The 24850-nt window shown below is 38.7% G+C and overlaps 1 protein-coding gene across 3 annotated transcripts in view; it reads left to right on the forward strand.

Moving 5' to 3' along the window:
• The window catches only part of PIK3CG (phosphatidylinositol-4,5-bisphosphate 3-kinase catalytic subunit gamma), a 38826-nt gene extending 15143 nt beyond the window's left edge, over positions 1-23683 (forward strand). For all 3 annotated transcript variants that reach the window (XM_040549022.1, XM_040549012.1, XM_040549002.1), the window contains exons 5-11: positions 2752-2855; positions 5158-5304; positions 6044-6134; positions 10155-10285; positions 13556-13667; positions 16322-16479; positions 21672-23683. In XM_040549022.1, the coding sequence (XP_040404956.1) occupies positions 2752-2855; positions 5158-5304; positions 6044-6134; positions 10155-10285; positions 13556-13667; positions 16322-16479; positions 21672-21953 (1025 nt within the window). In that variant the 3' untranslated portion in view covers positions 21954-23683. The remainder of the gene's footprint in view (positions 1-2751; positions 2856-5157; positions 5305-6043; positions 6135-10154; positions 10286-13555; positions 13668-16321; positions 16480-21671) is intronic.
• The last annotated feature ends 1167 nt before the right edge of the window (positions 23684-24850 follow it).

Consider the following 24850-nt stretch of genomic DNA (forward strand, 5'->3'; position numbering starts at 1 on the left):
AGCTGGTGGATCAGCCCTGAATCAGAGCACATCTTTGGTGCTTTGTGATGTGATGAATAGGAGTCCTGTGAGACACAAATGTGGTATTGTTGCTTTCAGTTCCTGTAAGCACTGCTTTGGAAGCAGGGTTTTTTGTTTTGTTTTGTTTTACTGACTTCCTTAAAAGCTTTTTTGTCATCATTCCTGTTAGTTGCTTGGAGCTGGGACTAAGTGCATAAGACACATGACAATATTCAAATTCTAAAAGCAGTAGAGAGAGACCAGCTCTTCCTGTGTGTTCAGCCTAGTATGTTCTAGGCCACAAAGTCCTTGGTTCAGAAAGTCATTCCTGCTCTGGTTACATAGAGGTGGCTGGGGTGGTGGTCAGGATGCAGATGTTCTTGCAGACCTTCTCTGGAGAAGTGAGGAGTCCTCTGAGGAACTGACTGTTGTACTTACTGGCTGTTAGGAGATATTGTTTGGGGTTGGAGATTTCTGTATCAAAAGCATGGTATAAACACAGAGCATTGGGTACTGCCTTTGTTACTAAAATTGTTTATGTCACTTGAAAAAGACACTTCATGAAATCACAAAGAAATTTAAAGGGAAATATGCATTTATTCTTCAATATATGTGATATCAGTTACATTGCCACATAATGTGAATTACAAGATTTACTAAATGCATATGAAGTATTCTTTGTAAACAGCACTTTAAATTTATCTGAAAGTGCTATATAATCTAAACACATTTGGTCAGATTTGAGTATTTCAGAAAGAAACTTACAGCCTTGCAGATGTACGTCTGTAGCAGCAGTGGTTTCCATAATGCATTATCTGTGAAGGGTATGTGGGAAAAGAAGAAAAGTTTCAAGAGAAAGCGATCACATTAACACCCACCAGATTTTGAAATTAAAGAATCTCTGTGTTTAATCTACAGCAGAACAGTTAGAGAAGTCTTACATAATTGACATTTCCACTGAATAAGGCTTCCATTCAGACTGTCCTACTAATGACATATCTGGTTTAATTTACTCTCAGATTACTGAGGATATAATTTTTCCTATAGGCATTCTATACTTCTTAATTTTTTAAAAATGTATTTCCTAAACTTTCTTGTTTAGCTTATTGCTTATTTGCCCTATCATTTCTAATGCTCTTATTTATTTATATTTTAAGCCTGAATGCTTTAGACTGTTTCATTTCATTCCAACATGCAGACTCCTCTAATTCTTGTATATATTTTTCTTCCTAGAGTGCTTGTGGATTATATTTTTTTTTAAATTGCTTTTAGGTCTGTGGTACTCCAGTAGCAATCATGCCATCAAACTTTCTTTCACTTTTTGTGTAATCTCTTTGTTTTTAATTAAACATAACAAGTGATAATAAATAAGTTCTTAAGATCATAGCATTACCAGCTTAGATAGGATTGTCTGCTTTCATCACCACTGTATTAGATGATTTGTCTTCCAAGTATGTGCCTTTGCAGCTGTTTCTTTTCTTAAAATGCGTAGTACTTTGTTCTTAAGCTAGGTCAACATTGGAAATTGTTTTAGCAAGTGCTTTCACTTGTGTTTTAAAATCAGCTAATGCCTAATTTTTACTATTAGTTCCTGTATCTTGCTGTCAGATCTTATTTTTTTATTTTTTCATTTTTTTTTACCAGAGTCACATCAATCACCTGGCATTTCTAGGTACTTCTTTTCTAAAAGCATTTAGAATAGGTTTCCCATGTGTATTCTGTGAATTCTCTTGGCTTGACTTTCTTAATTTGATAGCAGCTTTTGAAATGTCATAATTTTGTATATATTAGATATCCAGGTCCATTGCAAGCTTTCTCATTAAAATATTTTTTTTTTTGCTTTTTAATTTTTCGCATCAAAAGTTCTTGAACATGTGTATTCAGTCTCTATTGTGTAACTCCTTTTTTTTTTGGAGTAGCATTCAGGTATTTCTCCTAACAAAGGGTAATATCCAATGTATTGCTTATATTGCTCATGTCTGTTAGCTGAGATGAGCCAAGTGCATGGTATTATGCATACTGCTTTAAGCTGAAGACTCAAAAGCTTGAGGTTTTATGAATGAAGAAATTCAGTTTGTATGTAAACAAAAAATCTTATTCATATAAATAAATAAACTGCAAATTTTCTTCTTCCTGGAATGTGAGATTAACCAGGCTACAACAGGAAACCTTGGATGGTAAATTCAGCATCTCTGTAGTTGAGTACCTTATGGTTACAGTACACAATACTCCAAGAATTCAAAAGCCATGAGTCTGGCTGTAAGTGCAGTGAGATAGGTCAAAATAATGGAAAATGCAGGGTGCTTTTAGTTGCGTCTTCCTTCTGAGCCTTTGAAGTAGATATATCAATTATTCTTTGGCAGTTATAAGGTCAAAATGTATTTTTGTGTGTTGTGCTGTGTTCTTTTGCTCTTTTTAAATGAAGGGTGACATTTTAATGTAATCTCCTAAACCCTAGAGATAGTCTTCAGAAGAACACCAAGCACTGTGTAGTACTTTCAACACTGTGTAGCGGTCTCATGATTTGTGAGGTGCTTGAAGACTTCAGCATTGTGTCTGAAACAACCCCATTCATAAAGCAAGTTAAAGAGTTTTCCTTCATTCCTCAAATCAGAACATCCTTGAGGAAAGCAATTTAAAACTAAACGGGGACTCTTTTAGTTAAATCGTGTTGCTTAACAAGTTTGATTAGCTATAACTTTTTTCCTTCCAACTTCTGATTTCAATAACTTTTCTTACTTGCAATTGCAGTTATTGCACAGCTTAGACAAAAGCTTGAAAAACTACAGAGCAGCAAACTTCCAGAAAGTTTTAGAGTCCCATATGATCCTGGGCTAAGAGCAGGAGCCCTAGTGGTAAGTAGTACAAATCCTTTTTTGAAAAAGAATCTCCTACCTGCAAGTATGTTTCATTTGGTAAAAATTTTTTGCATGAAATATGATGATATTTCATGGCTTCAGAAGGATTTTATTCCCGTAGCTAATAGCATTTTTCTAAATGTAATTACATGCTACCATGCACTAAAACAAAAACACCATAGAATCCTAATCATTAAATGTCAATTAAATTGAGGATTTAACCAGGTAACTGACTTCTTTTTACACTAAATACCTGTATAAAACTGTTTCAGTTCACTTCAGGGGCTTTGGGATATTCAGTTTCTGTTCCTACATTTACTTTCTCTGTCTTACCTTAAAGATGTCTCTGACCTTCATATGTCATTAAGGTTTAGGTCCAGACCATGGTCTTACTAGACAAAAATGTTGACCTTAGCTATTTTGATTTTTTCAATATCTATATGTTGATTAGGATATAAATTAGCATTTTGTTAGAAACATGTTAAGAAACACTTTTTTTTTATGTGTTGCTTCCTACAGTTTTGTGGTGAGAGTATGAAGGCTCATGCCTTTGCATGTTTTGCGAAGTTAAAAACATGATTAATAAAACAACAGATGTGTTGTAAAAGTCGATTTGCTCTTGCACCTACTATGCAATGTGAGGTTAGGGTGAAGAAGCACAATGAAGATCTTTGGATTCACTTGATGTGCAGCGAGAGGGAGCCCACAAGCCAGTCAGTAGGGTACTCATTTGGGTAACTGATATTATTTCTCCATATCTGTCCATGTTTCTGTTAAATAAACCCGTGCCTTTGTGGACAGGCTACAACCTAGTCTATCTTCAGACTGAAAGAGCTGAACACCTCCCAGCTGGGCATGACAGAGGTGCTGTGAGAACAGAAGTCAATTCAAACATTATTTACTCAAGAATATAAAATTTCTGACTTCTTCAAAATCTTAATTTAAATATTATCAATTTTTATACTTGTATACTTTTTTAACTTTTAAACTTCATTTATTTAACTTTTTAACAAAAAATAGACTTCAAAATAAAACGTATTTTCTAGTTTTCCTTCACAATAGGAAGTGTGCAGCCCTACCAGGACCTTCCTAGATACAGGAAGCAATTGATTTACAAAGGAAAGTAGTTATGTCCAAAAATAGATAGGGTACAGCCTTTTTTTTTTTTTCCTTCAAACTGTATGAACAGACACATTTGATACAATGAGCTACATTGGTAACCTGTAATTTCATCTTCATTCTAGCAAGTGTTACTTGTCCATAAGCTTAAAATCCTCTTAGCCTGAAATTTGAACATTCTAAACTAGATATTAGGAGCAAAATCAGTGTTTCTAGTACATTCAAAGATAAGCATTTCTTTTCTTTAAAAAAAAATGTAAAAACTGTTTTATTTCAAATTACAAGCTCAGAACCTCAATCTACAAAACATGAATATCTCAAAATACTCTTCTCTGACATTAATTCTGTCAGCTCTCAAGCACTAGTGTGCAAATGCTTTTTTTAGATGCTTAGATCTAGATTTAGATCCTAGATTTTCGATGCCTTTACTGTACGTGGTTGTGTTCCAACAATGAACTAGGAATTCCAGAATGGAAAGTGTTAATACTACCTTGTATTAGACATGATTAGTTGAGAAAACATTTGAAATTATGTAATTTCTGTATGCTTTATGAAGCATACATTTTTGTATGCTTTATGAAATTATGTAATTTCATTGCTGAACTTCTCAAGATTAAAAACTTAGCAAGCCTAAATGAGTGTTTATTCTGTTATTTTATGACTTATTATGTTAAATTACTTTCACAAGTGCCATTTTCCACATAAATTTGACTGAATGATTTGCTTAGGAAGTTGAATTAAATCAAGCACTCTGGAATAACCAAGGTGACTAGAAGTCATGAGGGTAGATGATGTGGCAAATTGCATTGGACAACTATTATTTTCCTGGTTTGCAAAGCAGCTCTCAGAGTGCTGTTGGGAAGTTCAGTATTTGCCAATTATGTCAGAAGCTTTTATTCCTGGTTCAAAAGTTCTTTCTGTCTGAAGCAGATTTGCAAGTTAAATCCAGTTTCAGAGCATCAAGGCATGCTTTTCCCTTTATCACGGAGAGTGTTAAAAGCTTTGCAGGTTCAGTGAGATTTTCTGTGGCAGCCGAGTACCATTCTTTACATGTCATTTCGGTGTACTTCGTGTGGTATAACAGGTTGGAGGTTTGTGAACTACTCTGTAGCTGACGTATGAAAAGGTTAGCTGTGTTATGTTGGAGTACAATGCCTAGCAATAAATGTGTCTTTCACAGATAGAAAAATGTAAAGTAATGGCATCTAAGAAGAAGCCCCTGTGGCTTGAGTTTAAATGTGCAGATCCAACCGCTCTATCGAATGAAACCATAGGCATCATCTTCAAACATGGAGATGACCTCCGCCAGGACATGCTTATTTTACAGGTATGATAGCTAAAATGCTGTGCTGTAGGTATAAAGTGAATAATGTGAATATTTGACTGTTGTTTTACTTTTCAGAAACGTACACATTTTCTTTACTGTCCACATAAAATAGGAGGCCGTCTTTCATTTTTTAAACTGTATGACAAGCTGATATTAAACCTGGATCTTCTTTTTTGTACTACAGTGTTTTATGTTACTGCTACCCTGTTTTTCCTGCCATATGCCATCCATACTCCACATTTTAGCGTTCTAGAGAAGGAAACTGTTATTTAGTGCAAGATGGCCTGGTTTTCTGAAGAATTTTTATGATTTATTTATGCAATGGGTGAAGTTACAAATGAAAAAGAAATTGGCAGGTACTATTGCTGCAGTAATATTTCGTTGATTGTTCTGACAAACTGGCTTGTTAGCACTTTTGGTGATATTTATGGGGGAAAATGGGTATACTTGCTAATGTGTTCAATCTCATATCATGTAGAAATCACACAAGATACTTATTAATACTTTATAAAACACTAGAGAGTGCCTGAGCATAGGACAGGTTAGGAAATATAAAGCCTGGTTCTGTAAGTGATAATTTTAAATGGCTGCACACTTTCTGTGTTTATCTCTCAAGCTGCAAAATAAGACAAGTAAGTTCAGCCCTGTCTCAGACGTATGGGTGGTGTTATTTGTGTGAGTAATAAATAATGCCCAAACAACTTGAAATAACTTAGTGTATACATTTTGGTTTTACTAGATTCTTCGAATTATGGAATCCATTTGGGAAGCAGAATCATTGGACCTCTGTTTGCTACCATATGGCTGTATTTCTACAGGGAACAAAATAGGTATGAGATCATGCTTACTATAATTAGAAATTTAAAATGTCATATATTCATATTTGGTATGAAGAAGTGGTGAAAGTTAATGACTTATTCCAGATGTTTTTTAATGTATTAATAAGAATGAAACAGAGAAAAGGGTTAAACTAACAAAACATTTGTGTTTTTTCCTGACCTAAAACTTCATACCCTGTACTACATAGAAGCAACAACATTAGTTAACAGGATGTTCAGTCAGTGTTCCTCATTGGGCATTAGGTAACACAGCACAGATCGTCTATGTTCTAGAATTTATGCTGGGAGAAATCAAGGAGTTGCTTTTGAAGCTTCCAGGAGGACCACGTGATGGTGTGTAGAGCAGCTTGATCAGCTTGAGAAAAGTCCATTTACACCCAGAAATGCCAAACTGATATATAATTTGTACTTTCTGATGGCTCCAAGCTGACTCATTGTGACTGAGTTTGCATATATTATGTATCCTAGCACATCCACTTTGTACAGTTTCCTAGTACCCAGATAATACAGAATTGTTTGTAGAGTTAATTTTACTGACCAGTTCCTGAACAGTTGGCTGGAGAAAAACCTCCTTGGTGTAGAAAAATTGGCCATGTCCAAATGAAGCTATGGTGCTGAAAAGAATGCTTTGGCAGGTATAAATCATGCATCAGTGAGATGGATTAACGAGTACTGCTCTGCCATTTACTCAAAGCCTGGACATGTGTAAAAATTAGTAAGGTTGTTAACTCCTGTTGTCTGTGTAGTTAGCAGTATGATAGTAACTGCATGGATAGATAAAGTAATGATAATATAAATTCTGCCACATATCTCCCATGATCTCCAGCTTTTTACTCCTTTTTTCTCTCTACAATATATTTTGCTTTATGGATTTGAAGAATGATGATCTGAGTCCCAATAAAATTAAGAATTTTTAATAAATATCTGCAATGTACTTCCTCTCTAAAATACATTGCCACATAAAATTTTTATCATCCTTTCTTTTGGCTTCAAGATTTCTCAGCAATGCAGAGAATCCAAGCTCACTGATAAAATAATTGGTTTCATGACACACAAAAGTTTTCTTTTTCCTAATATAAGTGTTTTAAAAGTAAATAAATCATATTGATAGAATTCTAATATAGGAAATGGAACACAATATATCAAAATACTAACTACACTTTGACTGTAAATACAGGGAGTTGTGTGTTTGGTTTTTTTTACCCTTACGTAGGTTGTAAAAAAAAAAAAAAAAAAAGCTATTTTCTTTTAGACAGATTTGAGGATTTTGTTTAATTTTATTTAAAATCATCCTAAGGCAATGTAACATTGAAATAATTGGGGAAGGTGGAAGGATTCTGCTAGAGATCATAGCATTCTCATATTCAACTTACAGACTTCAGTTTTCTTTCATGAATTCTTAATTGATTCTCCATTCTTTGATCTTTGATTAGGAAATAATTGTTTGTTTTCCTACTTGCATGGTGGAGATGTAAGAATTTAGCATCCCCCCAGCACCACAGTAGGGGCATGGTTAATCACATAAAGGCTTCTGTTCAGTTTGCTGAGAATACCTGCAGCCTAAATTAGTAATACTCAATCTGGGACACTTTGATGTAGAGCTTATGCTTGTTTGGAACAAAACCAAAGAGTGGTGACATGCAAACATTACTTCATGATACTCATTTGTGGTTTTCTTCCAAGCTGCTTCTTCCCTACCTCATAATATTTCCATGAAACTTGGGGCATTTTCCGTGTATTTACACAAGGACAATACCACATTTCACACTGAGTATATGGAAACAGCCCAGTGTCTTACAGATTTCCTGACACCTGGCTGGTATCCCCTCCTGTATAGATCTTTCTCAGTCTGCTGAAGACATCTGCATTTAATGCAGTTTGCAGTTTCGGAAACATCTGCCCTCTCCACTGCTGCTGCCAAATAGACCTCAGGGGGAAAAACTTTCTCTTCCATGTATCACCGGTAAAAGATCATACCCTATTATCTCTCCCCTTGACGTTGCCATATGTTCCTGGCTCTGCAGAGCAATTATCGCTACTTAACTAAGCTGTATCACTGCCAAATTTAAAAAGTTCAAGCTGGCACATAATGCAAAAGTCACCTGCTTTAGTACCACAGGTCCCTAGAAACATTGTGGATTCCTCCCAGTTGAATGCAGCTCAGTTGAGATCCTCTATCCCAGTAACTGAAGCCTTCTCTAAGACTAACCATACCTACTGAGACAGATCTGTATTCAGAGGGATTTGCCAGTAGAGATTTACTATTTCAGCATTTTTTTTATTTTTTACCATGGTGCCTTTAAAGTATTTACTCAGGCAGAATAATCACTACAACATTTTGTGTAGGTTTTGTATCAGTCTTTTGGCACTACAGTGGAGAATGATCAGTAAAGGATTTTCATGAGCATCTGCTTTAAAATCTGCAGACTTTTCACATTGCTAATCAATACAGCTTTGCTGGGAGAAGTTGAGAATGAAAATGAAAGCAGAAGATGCCTCCTGCAACAGCTCCACTCCCCTGGAATCAAGAAGCTGTTGACCGGTAGAGGGAGATTTGTGAGCACAGACGGGGGAAGCCTTTCAACAGCTGGAATGTGATCTGGAGCTCACTGAGGAGGAAGGCAACAGCTTGACAAGCACAAACCAAAATGCCGAGTTTTTTAATTTCGTGGTGGTGGTTTTCGGAGGTCATATTTCCACAATAGTTTAGTTACAAACAAAACCACGTCTTTTTCATGACAGAGGAAATACCACCAGGGGAGAATTTGTTTATGCATGGAAGGCAGAAGAGAATTTATCTATGCATGGAGCAGAAGATTACTATTTTGTTTTTCTGTTACTGAAAAATTTGCACATAATTCAGTACTTGCAAAAGGGTAGGACTATGAATAGATAGAAATTCATCTGTTTCAGATAGTCAAACTGAATCCAGATCAGAAACTGCTTTGAGTCACTTCTGACAGAAAGGGATATTTCTGTTGGTTGCCTCTCGTTCAGCTGGAACTGAGGCCAAGCTTTTACCTAGAAGACTTCGTTGAACTTGAACTGGAGGAAGAAAATATATTTCCAGTCACCAAATAACTTCAACTAAAATCTGACCTTCCCTCATACAGGCATATAGAATATAAGAGGAGACTGCATATGCTGGTCTTGGCTACAGTGCAGCTTTGTATTGGCAGCCTCCCTTTCTGCTTTCTCTCTCTAGGGTACCCGTTTCTTGCATGACTTGTTAGTATGAACGGTAAAAGTCCACGTTTCTGCGCATATTGCTGTGATGCACTGATTTGCCTTTGTGAGGATCTGTTCAGTTTAGGGACTTTCACCCTTGTCTGCTGTTGACCCTCCCATGGCCAGTGGGAAAAAGACTGGTTGTTGGATCGTGTTTCTCTCCTGGTGAAGAACAGCGTGTCCTTACTGACTTGTACCAACATGTAGGCCCCAACAGCAAGAGTTTTCCACCAGCAACCCACTGGCACGCTGGTATTCCTGAACCTTTTAGTGTATATGCACGTGAGCTTAAACTGGATTTACTGTGGGAGGGCCCTCAAAGCTCTGCATGCATCACTGCTCCTCCAGTATCACTTTTGTTTCCAGGCTACCCCAACACTGTGGCTTCTCTTCAGCTCCTCAAATCAGTGAAGCTGGGGAGAAGCTTTTCAGGAAGTGGATGGTACCTGGGCTCCGGCAGGGGATCAGGACGGGAGAGGTAGTTCCTCTGCTCAGGAAAAGCCTCATGCAGCCTCATGTACACTCATCGCGTGATTCTTACCATTTTAAAAGGTTTTACATTCTCATGGAAGAGTTTAGGATGCCAGGGTAGTTCGGAGCTCTGGCTGGCTTCAGCTGGGAGTGGGCAAGAACCACTGTTGCTTGTAAAATAAACTGCTGCTCACAAGCAATGAAATTATGCAGTTGATATAAAAAAATACAGTTTAAAATATTATTTTGCATATTGTATATGCTTTGATGTACATTTAATATAAGTTCTGGCCTCTCCCTTCCTTTCTGTAGGAATGATCGAAATTGTGAAAGATGCTACAACAATTGCCAAAATCCAGCAGAGTACAGTTGGTAATACTGGTGCATTTAAGGATGAAATACTAAACCAGTGGCTGAAGGAAAGATGCGTCATTGAGGAGAAGGTGAGTTCTTTGAATTTTTAAACAGGGTGTTGTGGTTTAACCCTTCAGGAAGCTAAGCACAACAGAGCTGTTTGCTTACTCTGCCCCGCAGTGGGATAGAGGAGAGGATCGGGGGAAAAACATGTAAAACTTGTGTGATGAAATGAAGACAGTTTATTAGGAAAGAAAAAGAAAGAAAAACAAAACAAAACAAAAAAAAAAACACAAGTCATGCACAATGCAGTTGCTCACCACCAGCCAACTGATGTCTAACCAGTCCCCAAGCAACGGTAGCCCCCCGCGGCAGACAACTCCTGCAGTTTTATTGCTGAGCATGACATCCATATGGATGTCACGGAATATCCTTTTGGCCAGTTTGGGCCAGCTGTCCTGGTTCTGTTCCCTCCCAGCTCCCTGTGCACGCCCGGCCTCCTCACTGGCAGGGTGATATGAGAAGCCAAAAAGTCCTTGACTTTGTATAAGAACTACTCAGCAACAACTAAAATATTGGTGTGCTGTCAACATTATTTTCCTCCTAAATCTGAAACATGGCACCATACCAGCTACTATGAAGAAGATTAACTGTACCCCAGCCTAAACCAGCACACGGGGTTTTAAAATGCACCCTACTAATTGAGGGTTCCTAACCATAACACGGTTGTGTTTACGGTTTTGTTACTTAAGGGAGTTTGAAAAATCTATTCATTTTCCCTGTGCTCAGCTGTGAGTGTCTGTGAAAGAGCCTTCTGCATCCAGCTGGCAGCCGGGCTCCTGAGTAACAAAATGCTTTAGAAATGGCTCCTTTGTCAGCGTTATTTAGAAGTGATACATGAGGAGCAGATTGAAAGGACATCTAGGAGCGCTGGGAGGCAGTGTGGTTTTAGAGTATTTTAAGTACAGGTTTGGGTACTCACAACTCCTTTGTTTAGGAGGCCAATTCCATATTCTTATTCAGTGGATAAGGAGTTGGCTTAAAGGCCGCACCCAGTGAGTTCCAGTCAATGGCTCTCTCTCCAGGTGGAGGCCAGTGACGAGCGGTGTTCCTCCGGGGTCTGTCCTGGGACCGGTGCTGTTTAATATCTTTGTCAATGACATAGACAGTGGGATCGAGTGCACGCTCAGCAAGTTTGCAGGTGGCACCCAGCTGAGTGGTGCAGTCGATACCCCAGAAGGAAGAGATGCCATCCAAAGGGACCTGGGCAAGCTTGAGAAGTGGGCACACGTGAACCGAATGAGGTTCAACAAGGCCAAGTGCAAGGTGCTGCACCTGGGCAGTCCCGGACATGAGCACAGACTGGGAGAAGAACTCACTGAGAGCAGCCCTGCGGAGAAGGACTTGGGGGTGCTGGTGGACAAAAAGCTCGACACGAGCCAGCAGTGCGTGCCTGCAGCCCAGAAGGCCAACTGCGTCCTGGGCTGCATCAACAGAGGGGTGGCCAGCAGGGGAGGGAGGGCATCGTGCCCCTCTGCTCTGCCCTTGTGAGGCCCCACCTGGAGCCCTGCATCCAGGTCTGGGGCCCCCAGCACAAGAAGGATGTGAGGCTGTTAAAGTGGGTCCAGAGGAGGGCCACGAGGATGATCACAGGGCTGGAGCACCTCTCCTGTGAAGAAAGGCTGAGAGCTGGGGATGTTCAGCCTGGAGAAGAGAAGGCTTCAGGGAGATATTGCAGCTATTCAGTACTTAAAGTGGTCTTATAAATAAGATGGAGAACGACTTTTTTGCGCAGGCAGACAAAGACAGAACAAGGGAAAATGGTTCTAAATTAAAAGAGGAGAGATTTAGGTGAGATGTTAGGAGGAAAATCTTCACTCAGAAGGTGGTGGGGCACTGGAACAGTTTGCCCAGAGGAGCTGTGGATGCCCCATTGTGTTTTTACCCAGCTGGGCAGCTGAACTCCACCACAGCCGCTCTCTCACTCACCCTCCTCAAAGGGAAAGGGGGAGAAAATACGATGCTGTTGTGGTTTAGCCCGGCTGGCAGTCAAACACCACACAGCCGTTCGCTCACCCTCCCCCCTCCCTCTCCGGGATGGGGGAGAGAAACGGGAAAGTGAAGTCTGTGAGTTGAGATAAAGACAGTTTATTAAGACAGGGAAAAGAATAACAACAACAACAATAATAATAATAGTATTAATAGTAATAATGTGTACGAAATAAGTGATGCACAATGCAATTGCTCACCACCCGTTGACCGATGCCCAGCCTATCCCCGAGCAGCCGGCCCCCCCTCCACCCCGGCTAGCCACCCCTATATAATGTTCAGCATGACGTCAGATGGTATGGAATACCCCTTTGGCCAGTTTGGGTCAGCTGTCCTGGGTCTGTCCCCTCCCAGCTCCTGCTGCATCCCTAGCCTGCTCGCTGCAGGACAGAGAGAGGCTGAAAAGTCCTTGGCTTGGTGTAAGCACTGCTCTACAACAATTAAAACATCAGCATGTTATCAGCGCTCTTCTCATCCTAATCCAAAACATAGCACCCTGCCAGCTACTGGGAGGAAAATTAACTCTGTCCTAACTGAAACCAGGACAGATGCAAAGGGCTCAAGGGTTGAGATAAGGATGGGGAGATCACTCAACAATTATTGTCACAGGCAAAACAGACTCAGAGTAGGGAGATTAAGGTAATTTATTACCTGTTACTAACAAGCTAGAGCAGTGAGAAGCTAAAAGCAAACTAAAAACACCTTCCCCCCCCCCCCCCCCCATCCACTGTCTTCTACATACTCCCCCCAAGCAGCACAGGTGAACAGGGATATGGGGGCTGTGGTCAGTCCCTAACACTTCATCTCCCCCACTCCTTCACGGTCACTCCCTGTCCCTGCTCCAAAAGGGGGTCCCTCCCACGGGATGCTGTCCTTCCCAAACTGATCCTGCAGGGGCTGCCCACAGGCAGCAGCTCTTCAAGAACTGCTCCAATATGGCTCCGTACCACTGGGTCCATCCATCACCTCCTGCCCACCTTCTGCACTGACCTTGGGGTCTGCAGGGCTGGTTCTCCTCGCTCTCCCAGCTGCTGTTGTGCAGCATTTCTCCCCCCCCTCTTCCCCTTATTCTTTCTCAGAAGGTGTGGACAACTCTACACTTATTTTATTTGAGCTAAGGTGTAGAGCCACAGGCAGTGCAATGCAGGGTTGTGGTCTTAATCTCTGCTGTGCAACAGTGTTCTTTTTAAGACAGTTTGTTTAACTTTTGCTTGATAGCATCACCAGAAAGGCATATGAATTTGAGAATGACTGAAGAAATGTTAGTTTCTAGCACTGAAGCATTTAACATCTCTAAAATCTATTTTTAGTTTCAGGCAGCTGTGGAAAGGTTTGTTTATTCCTGTGCTGGATACTGTGTGGCAACCTTTGTACTTGGAATAGGAGACAGGCACAACGATAACATTATGATTACAGAAACCGGTGAGTTTGGGCTTGCTGGGTTTTTTTTAGATTTTCATAGGAGATGCGAGGACTGTCTACACTTCATTAGGTTTATGTTTTAATCTAGTAAATAATTCATGTAACAATGAATGAAGAAAAAGAATCCAGTTCTGTCAGCATTGCTTACAAATTCAGGTACTTGTGTGACATTGAAGCCTATCATCACCCCTTTTGGCCTTCTTATAAGCTCTAGATATTTATCATAAACGATGCTGTTCTTTTCCAAGGACGAGTTTGTTACAAACTAAGTCATGAGGAATGTAAAAGTAATCTTTATGTCTAGATACAAGATCTAAAAGCCAAAAAACTCTAAAAAGGAGACATCTATTCACCTGTCTGGAGTGTGGATGGGTTTCTGAGTGTGTCCAGTGGAGTTTTATCTGCTGTCAGAATTCAGATGTTACTGGACTGTGTGTTACTGGAGGAACATAATTGGTTTATATACCAGTAGAAAATCCTAGAAAGTGTACGTGGAGTGTAGTGGTTTTGCTACTGAAGTCTGTGGGATGGTTTGTCCCAGGACAAAAGGGTTCCCTGTATACCAGAACACAAAGTGACAACAAACTGAATGCCAGGTTGCAGTAATTTTATAGTAGCAGTGAACCTTAGCTACATAAACATCTACTTCTATTTTTCCTTTTAAACATAAGCGTACTCAGCAAAGTGAGCATACTAAAAGAACAAGCAATTTACACGAGCATGCTAAAGCATATTAAAGCAGGGGGCAAAGCACACTTGACAATTGACAAGGGATTGGCACCTTTAAGATTAATCACACCCACTAATGAGCTAAAACTGGGGAAATTATCAACCTCTCATACTCTCTGCAACATCGGAGATCTTCGCTGGGCGGCACCCCCGGACCGACCAACAAGAGCTACCCTGAGCTTGAGTTGGGGAGCTACTCTTGCAGTGTTGCTACTTTCGGTCATCTGACTGACGAGCTGATGCAAGAGCACCAGGTGTGTTTCCAGAAGGTTGCTGGTCCGTGAATACCAGACTATTGTCTACTTACCATCAATGTCTAGAGGAGGACATTGTCTAGACCGTTCACAAGTGACTCAGTAGGTCAACACAACTGTGTCAGCTGTGAATAGTCCATTGATATCTTTAAAGATGTGATAAATCACAGATTTCTTTGTGTAAGTTGGCTGTGCAAGCATGTTACATGAGCATTCTGTGTTCCTTTTGTCCCACGCCATACCCGTGGAAAGAAGCATCTCACTGTGTGGTTGCAAGTCTCCTGAAAGAACCTAAATTTTTTGTGTTACAAACCTTGGGAATTATTTCTGTGGCTGTGTATTGATTCACCCCCAATTTTACTTCTCTATGGAAGTCCCAGAAAGGACCCCAGATCAAGCAGTACATATGAGGGAGTTTTATTTGGTCTAAGAAATTTACTTCTGGTTTCATGAGCTTGTTACTTCATAATTAGTCTTTACATAATGCGAAGAGACAGAAAATACTTTTGGGCTTAGTTAGATGACTGTATATTTAATATTAATCATATTGTAGTTAAAGTTTTACCAGTTGAAGGCTGGAGAAAGGAAGTACCCTGAAGGCAGAAATGAGCTAATTGGAGACTACAATAAAAAAAAAAAAGTTCACCAGAAGTCCTTGAGGAAAAGAAGAAAAAGGCTTTAAATTCAACATGAATATATATATAGTACTATAAATATTATGTAATTCAGTGTAAGTGCCTGTTGGCAGAATATTGAGGGACAGGTCAGTAGAAAGGGAGACAGTAAAGGAAAGGTTATTCATTTGTAATCAGGAGCAGGTTAGCAAGGGACTTTAGCAGAGGCTGTCTTGAACAACAGAAGCCAGAAGGATGTGGGGTAGGTTATGGGGACTCAAAAGCTGCTTGAAATGCTGGAACATCTAAGGATGGTCCCCCTAAGGATCACTATCAAGTATCATCCTACATCATTTGATGTTTCATCTTTTTGTATACATACACCATTATTACAAATATGTTTTTAAGTAAACATACTCTTTACATCTTGTCTGACAAACAAGCAAAATAACAAAGTAATCTGAAGAGCAGCAGGGCACTCTGGTCCTATAGGTGTAGCAGTCTTAAGAATGGATTTTTTCATCACTTTCTTGGGACCTGATAGTGTACTACAATCTCAAAGTTATCCAGGGGGTGGCAAGACAAACTTATTCAGTACAGTTCAGGAAGGTACATGAACTGGTAATGCAACTCTGGGAGGAACAAGCATGTTCTAGTGCCTGGCATTAGTCAAGGAGCTGGACAGCACCAGAATCCCTGGGAATTTGTAAGGTAACCAGCAAGCCTGTTCCATGTAGTGATGTGCTGGGATCTGATTGTTACGGATCTGAGGCACCAGCCTTCCTTGCTTCATTTTTGAAAAGTTGTAAGTGTATGTTTAGAAAACACAGCAGTTGGGCCTGGTTTTTAACAACTTCCAAAGACAAACAAAAAGTAACTTTGCCAAGAGGACATGATTATGTATTTCAAAAAAAGAGAGAAAATGTTGTTTTCTGCTGAGCTAAAGAGCTATCATATTTACCCCAAAAAAAGAGGTTTTGGAAGTATAGTTGAATACAAATTAGTGTTCTTGACAATTTGTTGTATTTGAGCCTAACTGTGACTTCTTTTTATGAAGGTAACCTTTTTCATATCGATTTCGGCCATATTCTTGGGAATTATAAAAGCTTCCTTGGAATTAATAAGGAAAGAGTTCCTTTTGTGCTGACTCCAGATTTTCTGTTTGTCATGGGGACTTCCGGAAAGAAGACAAGTCTCCATTTCCACAAATTTCAGGTAAAGTGAATATTTAGCTGTAAGTCAATTAAGCAGTGTTTTTTACTCTCTGGAACGAACATTAGTGCCTTAGATTTCAAAGGTCTGTGCTCCTGGGTATTATGTTAATAAAATTTACCGAATCATAATACAATTCTGGGATATTTTAGCTTCAACTAAAAGCAAACATTATCTGTAGGATTATGGGAACTGGGATGCAAACACCCGCAAAGCCACACAGAAGGGTTTCAGTTAGCAGCAGACCAGCCAGGCTGTCCTTTCTTGTTTTGATCGAAAATATGTTGTAGGGGACATCAGTATTTGTGGCAGTAGAGAGTGACAGCATTAAGCAGAGTCTTCTGTGTAGTCCAACTAGGTGTTCCTCATCTGGTTGTGCCAGTGTTACTCCCTCCTGCATCTGCCCTCTTGTCCTGGGGCTCAGCTTACTGCATCTGGACAGAAATTTACAGTGGCACTAAACTATGTCACATTCTGGTGTTGTGAAGTGGATGGACTTAATGCTCTGAAAGAGAAGAACAGTGTTAAAAATCTGTTCTATTGCAGTTTCCATATGAAAGTGAGCCCCTCCAAAACAGCTGTGATTTTGTTAACTTGTGTGGGACCTGGGCAAGGAGGGAACAAAGCAAAATGCTGTTTAGTATGTTTAGTGAAGTGTCTGAGAGCGTGGCTGAGCAGAGGTAAATGGATATCTGGAGTGGTATTCCTGTGCACATCTTCAAGAACTTTAAATATGTGCCTGATTAGAAAGGAGGTTCCATATATTATCAAAAGAAAAAGTCTCTCCCAGTCTTAGAGTCAGAGCAGAAGACTAAATCAGATGTCTGGATTCTCTTTGGATGAACCAGTCTCTCTGACATGGTAAAGAGTTTGTTTTTAAACTTTGAGTACCTATTGTTGGATAGTGAATACATCCTGTTGAACATATACGTTATTGTACAGCAAATATAGAGGCAATTGTCAGCCTTGAGCTCAAACTTCTGAAAATAACTAAACAACCAGGTGCTATTTTTGTATCTTTATTTTGCACAAGGCCTAGCTTTATTACAGTGTGGGTGTTTCGAAGGGGCCTGTAGCTCAAATGGTTTAAAAGCAGGGTAGGTTTTGCTCTGGAAGTGGGGAATGCTGAGCCTGTGCTCTTAAAGAAGCCTGCGAGCTGTGCATACAAGAAGGATGGCTATTCAGCAGCTGTAAGCCATGCCCACGTGTGGGACCAGAATACCCATTTGGGATATTTCATTTCGTAGAATATTTCTGTTCTGGAAGCAAAAAAAAAATCGAAAATATGAAAGTGGGCTAATAGAGAATTGGAAGAGTAGCAACGTCTTACTGTCTACAGTGAGGTGATGTTGTGTTAGTGTATAGGGATCATCCAGCTCTTCAGAGAATGTCTGACCTTTACTGCAGCAGCTCAAATACCAGAAGTAACAGGAGGTGATTTTGGTCTTAGCCTTTCTTTGGTAAGCAATGCCTTTGCAATACAGTAGCAAGTCCTGGTTTTGACTGAATACAATTTTTTTATTTATTTTTTTTTACTCTGACTGTTTAGAAATGCTGTGATAGTGCCAGTATCAGTTCCATAGTGTCATTAACCAGTTGAACAGTGTTTAACATGCTTTACCTTTGTGAACTGTGACTGTGATATGTGACCTGTGGGGTGATTTAGACACAGACAACAGTAATGCTGACTGAAAAAAATGTAAGTTCATGTACAGTTCTGCTTCATTACATACTGTTTATAACCTGCTATACTGGTACTACATTAAAAGGCTTTTCTGTCTAAGAAAGGCTTTTCTGTCTCAAAGACCATCAAAAACAAAGCTGAAAGCAAAATACTTTCATACAAGTAAAATAGTAACATGGAGCAAGACATGCAGCACATATTTTGCTGGAAAAAAAGTATTTTTTAAATTATATGTTCAGAGTACCAAAAGTAAACAAAATGATAGCTTTGCTTTTCAACTGGCTGGTTTTATCGTGTTTCCTAATAGGGATTCATTCATTGTGCCTGCTGACTCATTCAAGTATTAATGGAAAAGTCTCAGCATTTATCCTTCATTAATTTTTAAGAGCATCTCTCATTAATTTGTACTTCAGCTACATTAAATATGTTGTACTTTAGAGGAATCCTTTGTTTTTACAGGCTTCAGTCTTTTAATATTTGAAAATATCTTTTGAGTTTGTTCGATTTTATTTCTCTGTCACCTATTGGATAGAGTCCCTACAGATGTGTTAGCCACAGCTCATACTGCAGGCGACAGAGAAGGCTAATTAGACAGGCAACTTTGATTAAATCCACTGCAACAGAGTATAGCTAGTTATTGCTGAACTTTTAAAGCTGTCAGTGGCATGGCAGCCCTTATGAAACTGGCAGCAAAGCTCACTTCTATTAGCTCTTAGTCTAAATTTTGATTCCCTTTTTGTTTGTTTTTCTCACAATGGTTTAAAAAAATAGATGCCAGAGGTTATTAATGACATGACAGAAATGTTTAGCAGAAAACAATATTTGATAGGCATGTCTTAATCCAAGAAGACAAGTATTTTTCTGTACCATCTGTGAATTTTTCAGATGCCTTAGTACTGTCCAGATTTCTCCTCCTGTAAGTGTCAAATGTGGTGGCGTTTCCTTTCCACCCTTTGGCTGAAACCCATGCAACTCTTTTACTCCTATGTGCATACAAGTTTTTCACTTAGAAGATTGAAGTTTTTCAGTAGGACGACCTTCCTGGTCTTTTGAGCTTTGTCCACATAGCTGTCCTTAGTTACCCTCAATTTATCTTTACTAGTTTTTCCACTGGGTTATGAATGAACTTTTATTCATTATATCTCATTTATTTAATTAGTTAATATTTCATTACTTTACCCTGCTGACTTGATAATACAGAGATCTGTATTTTCATTACTAATCTCATAATCTCTTCTGGATGTACTGTTTGTTTCCAAAATCACATGTGTTTGATTGTCAAATAAAGGTGACAGAAAGAAGGAGGATGTACAATTCATCACTGAAAAACACTTTTTCTGTAGTATACTGTACAGGAAAGAGATGATCTATATAACAGAACTTGGACAGTTTATATTAAAAAAATGCTTGACCTTTAGGATGCTAACACTTCTGACGGTTTCAAGCTGTCAAATTAATCAATTGTTCTTTGTTATCTGTTGGCCAAGGGGGTGTTGGTTTCTCCTCAGCTCCTCTCATTTTGCCTGTGGCTTTATATTAGTCAACAGTTTTTTCCTAATCCCATGGTATTCACAAACCCTTGACACATGCATCTGTGTTACTTTTGATTCTCTCTGCCTTTCTCAGAAGCACAAAAATGACTTTTCTTGAAAGATGTTAGTTCAAACCTCCATTCAATTCATGCCTGAATAAATAACTGTAACAAGTAGATGCAGATTTTTTTTAATCTATTGAATTCTTACAAGGACTGCATTTGAGATGTAGTGATGCCAGTTTCTTGACTGCATAATTGTTTCTCTGTCTTCAGACACCTTCAGTAGCGAGATACATCATCCATAGAGAAATGCAAAACCTTCTTTGATATAACTATAAAGAGCTTTCATCTCTTTCAAGAGGAACAAAACACACGCTAACTCTTGTGACATGATTTCCCTGTTTGAAGTTGATACACATAAGTAGAATTTTTTTTCCTAGTGTCACGGAGAGAAACTAATCCCTGTGAAAAGATGGTTGTGTTTTCTATTGTAAATTGTCCTTTGACCATTGCAATTCATCTTCTGCTTTGCAAGAACTAAACTGACGTTAGAGTTTGTAAGTTCTCATCTTATTTCAGGACAGGATTTATTTGGAAATTTAGAGTGAAAGATTTAAGGGCTCAGGCAATAGAGGAGAAAAAAGAAAAGGAAAGAAAGAAACCCTACAGACAGATCTTCAAAGTATCATCTTTCTTCCTTTGTATCTTCCTAACCTGTCTGATTGTTTGTCCTGATGATGCTGATGTGAACAGTGATAGATGTTATGATTATTTGTGCAATTCTTACTGTTTCTAAGGAACAAAAAAAAAACATATACCATGTGAAAAATAAACAGAGTTCTAGAGAGCTAATGAGATTTGGTAGAATTTACATTAAAACACTTAAATTTCATACATATTTATTAAATAAGTTCATATAAATTTCTGGAAACGTTAATATGAATATTTAGTTGGGTAAAAATCAGCATTGGTTCAGCTTAGGTTTTAATAGCTGCAGCCTTCCTGGAAATATTTCTCATCTTTTTACGTTTCTGCGTTGCAAGTCCAATTTAACTTTGTAATGTTTGATTGATTTCTTCATTGCATTGTTTTCCTTAAAATGTTATTTCTAAAAGTAAATGAGTAATAAATTTAATATAAGAAATAATCATTTCAATTTATGTATTAGTCACTTATCATTAAGTATTCTTTTAAAAGGCATTTCATGTTTTTCCAAGCTGCAGAAATTTCATTCCTCTAAAGTTTATGCTGTTAAGCACAAATTATTTATGTATGGAAGTGAAAATGCAATTTAGAAAAAAAACAACAACACCAAGAACAATAATCCATTGAATCCAGTATGGCAGTACATAAACATAGCAGTCCTAAAGCCAGGCAGTGTGCCTGAGTTTAAACTAGAGCTGTCAGCTGGAAAAATTTCTCAGAACGCCAAGCCTGAAAAATCTTCTCCATTAGCAAGCCATCACCTCTGCAAATTTTATAGACGCATATATAAAATGAAGAATAGACCCCTGGAGGTGCTGCTTTTTTCAGTATCACTTGCTGTCCCATGGTCTTTAAATGGGAACATTCCAGCTGTAGAGGAAGACGATGAATTACTGCTGTCTCTTTAACAGTCACAGAAAGGGATTATACAACAGGGAAATTAATCTGAAATTTTGGTGAAGCTAAGGCTTTACGCTTTAGCAATTAATATAATATGATTAAAAAGCGCCTTTTGTTTGTACACCAGAAGAGGACTTGTTGCCCTAAGGTGTGTTCATGAATGAAGTAACAACGAGCAAGGGATGCAGACATCAGTTTAGTGTTTCTGCTCAGATGAACAGCTCCCTTGGGTCTCCTCTGTCTGATGTACGCCAGTAATTGAATAGTGTTGGTCAGTGAGAGCACTTCATACCTGAGTTCCTGTGATGAAAATCCTAAGCCATCCCTTTCAGTTGACCTCATCAATTAACAAACAATTCTTCTCTTTTGTAGGACGTATGCGTGAAGGCTTATTTAGCTCTTCGACACCACACAAACCTGCTGATCATCCTGTTCTCCATGATGCTGATGACTGGAATGCCCCAGTTAACCAGCAAAGAGGATATCGAATATATCCGGGATGCACTGACAGTAGGGAAAAGCGAAGAAGATGCCAAAAAGCATTTTCTTGATCAGATAGAGGTTTGCAGAGATAAGGGCTGGACTGTGCAATTTAACTGGTTTTTACATCTTGTGCTTGGAATCAAGCAAGGAGTAGAAAAGCATTCTGCTTAACATTTTATGTAAATCAGCTGTAGGTGTGAATAGGAAGTTAGCAAATCTACATGTTATTATTTATGCATTCCGAATAAATGAGCAGTCGAAACTGCCTTTACTTGGCTGGCAGCTTAAATGGATCTTCAAAAAGGCAGGGGCTTTTGCTTTGCTGCTCCAGAAGATCTTCCTGCAGTGAAGATCTTTTTTTTTCCTGAATGTCTAATGACGTTTCAAGTTGCTGGATTCTGTTACCTAGCTGCTTTGCTGATGTGGCCTGCAATTTTTTTTTTCTTTAGTAGTAGTGAAGGAGGAGCTTGAGTAAGATGATAACCTGCAAACTCAAATAGAAATTTTCTGTGGCATTACCTTAATTGTTCATGAGGGTCAAGCCCTTCAAATGGGGAAAAAAGAGTCTATTTAAAATACATTGAAATGCCTGTAGGAAATGTATTTCTTTCTCAGGATGGTTTACACTCAAGTGTTCTTCACCCACGTCACTCCCCTTTGTCCCTTTCCTAACATTTTGTTGTTTTTGGATTTTTAATGTGTCGTCAGTAGGAAACAGCTTTGATTCTACTGCTAGAAGAAATTACCTTACTGTTATTTTAGCCTCCTGACACACACAACTGAGCGTGACTGTCGCTCGAGGAGAACTTTAGAGTTCCCTGGAGGCTCCTCAGGTTTGAACCTGAAATTCTGAAGGTTTATTTTTGGAAGTTTTTTTTACTGTATTTTTTTAATGGGGAAGGTCCATATTATATTACAGATCATATTCTTACTGTAAATTTACTAAAATTCCATCTGTATAGTAAAAGCTTTATAGAAAAAGCAATGGTACTTCCTTACTCCTCAGAGAAAAGTCCTTACATAAGAGTAATAGACATTTTACCAAATATTCGAGAAACCCAAAGTTATTTATTCTTTGGAGATATATTTTCAGGATATACCCATAAGGAATTAAATATAATCTTTGAAATTGTGTATATTTTGCTATTTATTTTTAAATTCTTGAAGAGACTATACTACTGAGAAGCTATTTATGAAAGAAAAAAAATCCTTATCTTTAATTTCAATATTTAAACTTTAAAGAGGAAAAAGTGGGCAGTGTTAAGTAGAATTTTAACTTGTGTGCTGTAGGATACCTGCAAATCATGTGGTCTGCCTACGGTAGGAATAAAAATAGCATGAGTTAGTCTTTGACTTCAATTATTATAGTATACTTCCTCCTAATTGATTTTTACCAAAGAGAGAAGATGGCTTACAATATTGCTTTTTTGCACTTGTGCCTGTGTAATTTCTTCTTTCACAGTAGTTTTACATGGGTTTTACATTACATTTACGTGATTAACTGAATTCTGTAATTCTGTTATCATTTGCTTCGATAGTTTCACAGAACTGTTAAGATTTTAACTACTGCTGCCACTGTTACTACTGAGTGTATTCTGGAAGGATTTTTAATAAATGTACTGTAATTGGTGTCTCTGTCATGAGACACAGGCAACCTATTTTTGAAATATAGATGTTTAGTTGGTTACTGTGCACAGCAATATTTTTGATGTATATGATAGACTTAGTTAAGGAAATCTAAAAAGTTAAAATGTAGAATATTTTGTTGTTCTATTACCATTCTCTACAAGATAGGCTTAAGAACATACTAAAATATAAATGAAATGGTGAATATTGTCTGTCAAATGATATTTTTAGATTTGTATTTTGTAGATCTGAAATAAATTGACATGTTCTATTCATTTGATTTTCCTTCATGAATAAGCACTTTTCCCCAAAATATCAGTAAATATTGTCACCCAGTCATTTCAAGACTGTGTAGTCTCAGTAAGAAATCATATTCAATGTCCCACTCAGAGGAATTGTTTTAGTTCCGTATTAATAACTTTGTAGACTATCAAATATCTTCAATTTTAAGAGTCTATAGTGTTAGAATTCCAATTACTATAATTGTAAAGTGTGAAGAGAATATTACCACTTTATAGGAGCACTTAATTCATTCCTGTTTTGTTCTTTAAAGAAAAAACTAAAGATTTTAGTAAATTCCTGGTTTTAAAAGAACAGGTAAATCTACTGCTAAATTCAAATGCAACATGGTCAAGTAAATGCTAATCACAACTTCAAGGGAAAAGGCATTCCTAAATCAGCCTCCATATGCAGATAAAGGTCTACAAGAAACCTGCACCCAGAGGAAGACTGTTTAGTCCTGCACTAAGCTTACACCAGTCATTTTTAGCAACAGTTTACAATGTGCTACACTGAATTAGGTACAGTATTTGTTACTGACATCTGAAACACCTCTGTGCTGAAATAATTAGCAGGCTTCTTTCTTCATCTTGCCCACGAAGCGTGCGGCTGGGCTGCCAGGCAGTGGTGAGCACCCCTCTGCAGCGCATTGGGATTTTGCCAGCCTGACTTCGTGGAGATCAACAGTAGCTGCTCAGTCTCCTTTCTACCTACAGAACAAGCTATTAGCTTGCTGCCACTTCGTTTACAAGTAGCCGTGCATTCATGTGGCTGATGATCTGTTGGCTGTTACATGCCTCTCTTAACCTCCACCCACAACAGACTTTGTTTTTTGGCCAAGGGGGGAAAAAAAAAGTGGAGATACGGTTTGAGGCAGCCTGGCCTCAAGGTGGCATGGAATTGCTCTGCAGGTGAGGAGGTGGATGGGGCACACTGGAGGCTGGGCACAAGTATGGGTCTTCTCTTCCCAGGCCAGGTTCTGCAGCTGCTGGTACCAGGAGGCAGAGTGCAGCGTCCGGCTGTTGCCTTGTGCAGTGGTGGCTGCGCACCCAAAACCTTGAAAGGTGTTTCTTTAGGACAGCTGCTGCTGCCCAAGCAGGGAGCTGGACCACAATTTGCTGAGTTTGGGCCTAACGTCTTTCAACACCTAAGCACACTCTAAA

This window comes from Cygnus olor, chromosome 1 (genome assembly GCF_009769625.2).
Source record: "Cygnus olor isolate bCygOlo1 chromosome 1, bCygOlo1.pri.v2, whole genome shotgun sequence".
Lineage (NCBI taxonomy): Eukaryota > Metazoa > Chordata > Aves > Anseriformes > Anatidae > Cygnus > Cygnus olor.